General features: G+C 27.2%; 1 protein-coding gene across 1 annotated transcript in view; it reads left to right on the top strand.

Moving 5' to 3' along the window:
* The first annotated feature begins 2,165 nt into the window (after positions 1-2,165).
* The window catches only part of LOC105622143 (facilitated trehalose transporter Tret1), a 17,670-nt gene continuing 12,611 nt past the window's right edge, over positions 2,166-7,224 (top strand). Inside the window, exon 1 of the mRNA XM_012203576.1 lies at positions 2,166-2,245. Coding sequence (XP_012058966.1) covers positions 2,166-2,245 — 80 coding nt within the window. The remainder of the gene's footprint in view (positions 2,246-7,224) is intronic.

Genomic DNA, 7,224 nt, shown 5'->3' with positions numbered 1-7,224 from the left:
CAAATGGATGTACATTACATAAAAAATTGAGAAGACTACTTGCAAACGGTTTACAGGCTGAATGTTTAGAATTTCTCGTTGTTTTAAAGAAGAAAATGATGTTAAAAATGTTTAAAGCGAGCAATAATTTTATTCATTATTAATACTCACCGTCAGCTTTCAACTTCATTTTCTTATATAAATTATTTTGTCAAAGCAATTGAAACATCGATGATGATGTGAGAAAATGAATTTCCATCAGAAAAATTTCTAAAATTACGTACACATTCAGAAATAAAGTACAGAAATAAATTATGTGTGTCAAGAAGTAAAATTTGGAATTTAAAATTATGTAATCAGTAAGGCAGTCAAATACTTTTTGAAAAATTACATGCTTAATTATGTTGACTTTTATGTGCCCTTCACATCTCTGTATTGTTTTTTAAAAACAATTAAAACATAATTTTGATTTGTTTCCGATTAAAATAATTTTAATTTAAAAATCTAGATTAAACTAACATCTGTAGTTCTGACAAATGAAAATCAACTTGATGTAAAATCGGTGAAATATCGTAAATGCATTAAATTCGGTTTTATAACAATTGTCAATTGATATTATAAATTAGAATTTAACTAACATTTATTTATACATTTTATCATTTTGTAATAATTACTAATTGTAACTACAAATATTATTAAACCCGATTAATGTTAACCGGTTAACGTGTAAACGTAAGCGTAGGCACAGATAATGATATATTACAACTTTAGATTCTTTGGAACATGACATACATAGGACTAATTTTCAATAAAATATAGAGATCTAAATTAAAATATTCTATATTAAATCTTTTTTCTTGTATATAAAAAATAACGTATTTGTTGAATAAAATGTATTTATTGAATAGTGCAATAAAAATACAATAATAATTATTACGTAAAAATAACTTTTTAAATGTCTATACTTGTCAGAATCAAATCAACGGTGTTAGTAGTATCATTTTATCCTTTTGTTTAACATTCGGTGAGCAACAGGGATGATATGATATATCTTGAATTTCCGAATTTACTCCACTTCGAAGTTCGATCTGTTATTAAATGAATTCGATCTATTTTGAAATCGGATTATGGCAAATTGATTAAAAAATCGGTCTTTTTCTGCATCAATCTTTTAGAAGATTGAATCGAGGTCACATATCCCTAATATATACATATACATAGATCAAACATTCTCATATTTTTTAATGATAAAAGATGAAGCCGGAAATTTACATAAGTGATCATCAATGATTGTTGAGATTCCGTGTTATCTTTGTTTTCTCTAAAGACAGAAACAGACGCAACGAATTATAGATCCGATTAAACTTCCTACAATTTACAAACAGATGCTTGGATTATATATATATCGTTGTATACATTAATATTATATTATAAATTTAATTTTAATTCCCAGAAGAAATCGACTTTGCAATATAGTGTTCAAAATATTATCAATTTTAAAAACGCATAACAAAATAACACAATCCAAACATTTTTATGAGTACTATATAAGTACATAATAGTTTGATGTAAAATAAAAATATTTGTAGTTTTTTTTAATTAGCAGTATTTAAAAAATAACTAAATCTTTTAGGTACATCTGTACCTGTATCTGTACTTAGATAATTTTTAAAAGATATAATATCTTATAGGACCGTATATGTTATGTTGAGAACACAACCTATAGAAATCAATGTTTTAAACGGGATTTAGCTGAATTTTAAGTGCTTGTATAATTCTTTATGTGCTTGTATGATTCTGTATGAATTTATGTAAGAATTTATTACTACATATGCAGTCCTTTAAAATGATTTTTGGGTCTTGTAACGCAAACTCTACTAAATTTTTAAAAGATGTATTTATATAAATAGATACTTTTCTCACAGTGTATTTCCCACCTGTATCTATACTTAGATATCTTTCAAAAGGTATATTTATTACAACATTGCATAATATACATATATTAGCCCATAAGCAAATTTCAATCAATTTCAATCAATCTTTATATGTAATATGTTAAGAACAAGTGATGGAAAATCATAATTATCTTCGCGATCGCGCAAGAATCTGATTGTACATTATTTTACTTTGAAAGAAGGCCATCCTCATCATATCGCTTACGTCCTTCGATATGCAAGAGAGTCGGCATGTGTGAAGACGAGAAAACTGAACGACGAGCGGGTCCAATTGAAATGACAGTTTCCGAGCACGTGGAAAATGGAAAAAGGTTTGTTCTTTTTAAAATTTTAATTTAATTTAAGTATTTAATTTTACATTTAATTTTTACTGATTTGCGGAATATCTCGGATAAAAATTATCTTTCTTTTAATCCCGATATAACATTACAAATTCTTTTTCAAATGGGAAGAACGTTATTACGTAAACAATTATTCTTCTGGTTATAATTTTAGATAAAGAAAGTATTTAAGAAGGGCTACGAGCTAATAAATCGAATCATCCTCAGTGATAAAGAGATCAAAACGTTTATTACAATAAAATAAACATACATTGAAAATTGTTCATTGGCTCATAGCTCTTCTTAAATACTTTCTTTATTTTCAATTTATTGAGTCATTTGATCTATTTTTGTTATAATTTTAAAATTGTAAAGTGATTTAGATCTTTTATCTAAAAGTGAGTATCATCTGTAAATATCTAAAATGTAAATTTAAAAAAATATTAATTTTCTAAAATTAACAGCCAAATTATTTGTAAAAGATACACACGATAAGGAATTTTATCTACTTATGTAAATATACGAAAAGTTGCATGTGCAATTTTTTATTTATTGGCCTTGACTTATGGAATTTTGTTCAACAGTAAAATAAATAAATAGGAAGGTAACGCTTAATAAGCATCTTTTCTATATTAAGGCTTTAATTATGTAAAACGTTGTATAAGATACATTAGTAATCACAAGATTTTTTTTGATAAAATGTTATTATTACTTTTTTCATTAAAAAAATTGTAATTTATGTAATTTAATTGCGAATAACTCTCTTTTTTAATCTTAATTGATATTCGCTCTGAAATTTCCTTAATTAGTATTCGCAAATCTAGTCAGTTCAGTGTGATCGGGGCCGACAGATCTTATTCATATCGCATTTACATTAAATTACAGTTTTGATGCAAAGATTCAAGATATATAGAAGGAACTCAGTGCTAATAATAATGCAAATGAAAACAAACCGAGCTTGAAAATTCATTACTTAAAATGTAGTTCACCGACTTTCACGGTGACTTCACGCCAAGTTGCACATATGACTTCCTGATCATGAACATACTTATGCGTAAATGTATCAACCTTGAAGTGACCGGATCTAAAGAATTAAAAGTAAAATCCAAGGTATCAGCGCCGCATCTAAATTGGTTTTCAGGGGAACCCCCTCTAAGAGGTTTTCCCTTGTAGCAAGGAAAATGCGTTAATGACATAATTTCGCGAATTTCCGTAAGATCAATATATTCAGCCACAGTTTTGTCATATCTTATCAAATCTCAAACTCTTTATCAAATTAAATAACAATGGGACTAATAATATGATAAATAAACTTCTATCTTACTCTTACATAAAAGGGTTATATATCAAAATTTTATATGTTGAAATAAATCTATAATCTACGTATAATGAAATTCATTCTTACGTGATCATAACATAATCATTAACTATGAATACAGTTGTTATTATCCACTCTTCTCGTCATCTATAATTACTAGCTTCTATTCTAAAAATAAGATTATTTTATTAGTCAAATATATATAAATGAAAAAACAATAACGTTTTTTATTAATTAATCAATAAAAATTAAGAACACATAAGAACCAGTGATTGATTCGTTATTCGATTGAATCGAAGATATTCATAGCCCTCGATTTTATATATATTTTGAATTTGTTGAGTCTTTTCATAATGATTGTTATTTCAATAAAAATTAATTAAGAAAGATTATTAATTATTAATTAATTTTATTATTTATCTTTGATTATTTATCTTTGAAGAACAAAAAAAAATTTATGCATAAAATATTAACAAAAATGGCAAAAAAATTAAATAAAAGCGAACAGTTATTGAATTTAAGCTTAATGATATAATAAATTTATATTCGCTTACATAAATTAAAATTTATAATATTTCAAGACTGAGTTCATACTGTATGTTTGAGATAAATTTGTATGTTTTTATTATCCTTGACTTTTTACAGAAAAAAAGAGATGATACTTTAAACTCATTTGTGAATGTAAGTTCTACAGACAGGTGAAATTGCAGAACGTTAAGAAAATTGCAGGATGTAAGATATTATTGAATTGCCAGTTATTTCATCATCCCTAAGAGTCTTATTCGTGTCTTATTCGTTCCCGCAAAATCTAAATTATGTGTTGCGGTTACTTATATAATATATATTTCACATTTGATCTAAGAACAAAAATAACATAACCGATATGGTCATCAAATTAATAAAATTAGAATATAACAAAAATTTTATTCGAACGGAATCAGTGTCTGAGTCTTAAAAGATTAAAATTTAAGATGAAATAAGAACGGATTATTAATACAATCTTAAATATCACGGTCTTAAATATCATTGGTTCTTATATTTAAGACTGTCTTAAGATGTCATAAACTAATCAATATCATAAACTAGTACAGATAATCCGTTCTTATTTCAAATCTTCTTAAGTTTTAATCTTTTAAAACACTGATTCGAGTAAAATTTTTTCTTCATAATACGATCTTTAAAAATGCTTCTGATGAAGAATTCTGTAACAAGATTGCTTAACAGGAAATACGATTTTCTGAAGATATACATATAATTAATAAGATCGGACTATGAATACCGGTCTAAGTTTCCGAAAATAAATAAAATCTAAGTTTTCGGATCATCTGCCGACTCTTCATTGTTAACTTTTAATCGCGACCAACAAATAAAACACAATTTGTTTATTTTATAAATACAAAATTAGATAATAAATATGCAAATAGGAAATCCAGGATAAAGATGCAAATTGAAATAATGTTTTATTGAAAGATCAAGAGATGATCACGTGTCTTATGCTGCATATAACGCGGCAGCCACAAGAGAGATTATGTGTCTATACACGGATCTCTAGAGTCAAGATATAATTATCAAATTTCAATCGTTATTGCAAAGAAAAAAGATTTTTAGATTTGCTTTCTATACAGCACAAACAGAGATATTAAAACACAAAGTCTAAATTTATAAAAATTTATAAAAAAATATTCTGATTAAATCAATAAAAGAGCCCATGAATAGCACGATTTTGATGAAACTGAATTCATGATTCTTGTATTTCTCAGAAATTCTATTATATTTGTCTTCACTAAAATGTCATTTTTATTAGACTCTTTTGATTTAACACTTTATTTAGTGTATAAATATATACTCAAGAAAGAATTTAATATTTTTTAAAGTAAAATTTAATCAGATGGTACAATGTATCATCAATTGAAAGTTGTTAATTACAAATCTCGAGACTAATTACCTTAATGCCTATTAAGTGACAGCAGACTATAATCTGCTATTCGCAAATGGGTCACTGCCCGACAATCTCATTGTATTAATACCGTCTTCGCGCGATTAACATCCTGCACGTCAATCTGAGCTCCCTGCGAGACGAAGCTGGCTTTGCATTCAATCAGATGACGGCGAGAAATCTCATTAATAATTGCTTCAGCAATATTACTATGAGTCTTCGAACCAACGGTGACATTAATGAATCGTGTCATGAAAAACCTTGACCCAACGTGATCAGATCCCGGAAAACCGCACTTTTGCAGACTTGGCATGACTACAATGCGACACGAAACGACACGTAATGCGTAATGACAGCACTAATCGACGAAAATAATATCATCACTCGACTATGGCATTCACAGTATTTCTTCGTTTTTAACAATTAGATAACATGCGATAAGTTGCAATATAGTTCGAAATAGAAATTCAAGCAGAATAAAGTCATCATGATATTAAAATGTTTTCAAACTATTAAAAGACATAAAAGGAATGAATATTAAAAGTCATTTTTTGATCAATCACATTTTGATGTTACCATGACTTATTCTGCTTGAGAAATATCATGAAACGATATTATCTAGGAGGAGAAAAATGACTCAGAGCAAAATATTCTGCGCATGTTTCTTACGTACGTATTTTATGAATATTCATGCAAATCTCATTTACGAATCGTTTAAACCTCGCTGACGGAGATTTTCCAATGAAAAAAAAGATGTGATCTGTTACATGTAATACAGAATTTTTATAGATACAATAGAGTCGATCAAATTAATAAAATGATGCAAACATTCGGAGTAAATTTTTATGTAATTTGTATAATGCCACAAACATTTCGACATAAAAAGAATACGTTTCTATTCTTTAAAAGTAAATATTACGCAAACATTCGAATAATACAGCATCCGGATAGTGAATTCATTCAAATAATGGAACTTCAAATAATGGGCTAACAGGCGTTCTATTACATTCTCATATCTTTTGTTAAAAATAAATCGCAAAACAGTGATCATAAGATAAAGTTGTTGAAACTTGTTGAACTCGAACGGTTTGCATCGAGTCTTTAGAGAAAATCTCATTTTCTCCTTAACACTGTCCAACAAATTTTAGACATTGTCCTACAAATCATAAAAGATAATTCTTCTAGATGTTTTTGCTGCTGAAGAAACGCGAATTCATTAACGAAATTGCTCTATTATGTCAAATTTTTGAAAAAATTGAACTTATATCCATTTCCACTGATGTTTAATTTTAATTAGTTCTTTAATTTTAATTGGACTTTTCATCTTTTTTAAATCTTTTTTAGAAATAAAAAAACATGGAAAGTAAGTTAAATTAAAATTGAGGTTAATCTATTACTATCTCTATTATTACTATTTATTATTAATACATTGATAAAAAAAGTGCCAAAAATAATATTTCTTAGTTCTTTTGAGCTTAAAAAATTGACATAATAGAACAATTCTGCAAATTAGCAATTCTGCGAATTAGCGTGCGTGTGTGTGTGTGTGTGTGTGTGTGTGTGTGTGTGTGTGTGTGTGTGTGTGTGTGTGTGTGTGTGTGTGTGTGTGTGTGTGTGTGTGTAGTGTAGTAGTAGTAGTAGTTATAAATTATAATATATATATATATATATATATAACTAACTAAACTACTAACGTAAGTTAAACGTTAAAGTTAA

The sequence above is a fragment of the Atta cephalotes genome (genome assembly GCF_000143395.1).
Source record: "Atta cephalotes unplaced genomic scaffold scaffold00040, whole genome shotgun sequence".
Classification (NCBI taxonomy): Eukaryota; Metazoa; Arthropoda; class Insecta; order Hymenoptera; family Formicidae; genus Atta; species Atta cephalotes.
Note: the sequence above shows the minus strand (reverse complement) of the source record. Positions and strands in the feature narration are given on the sequence as shown.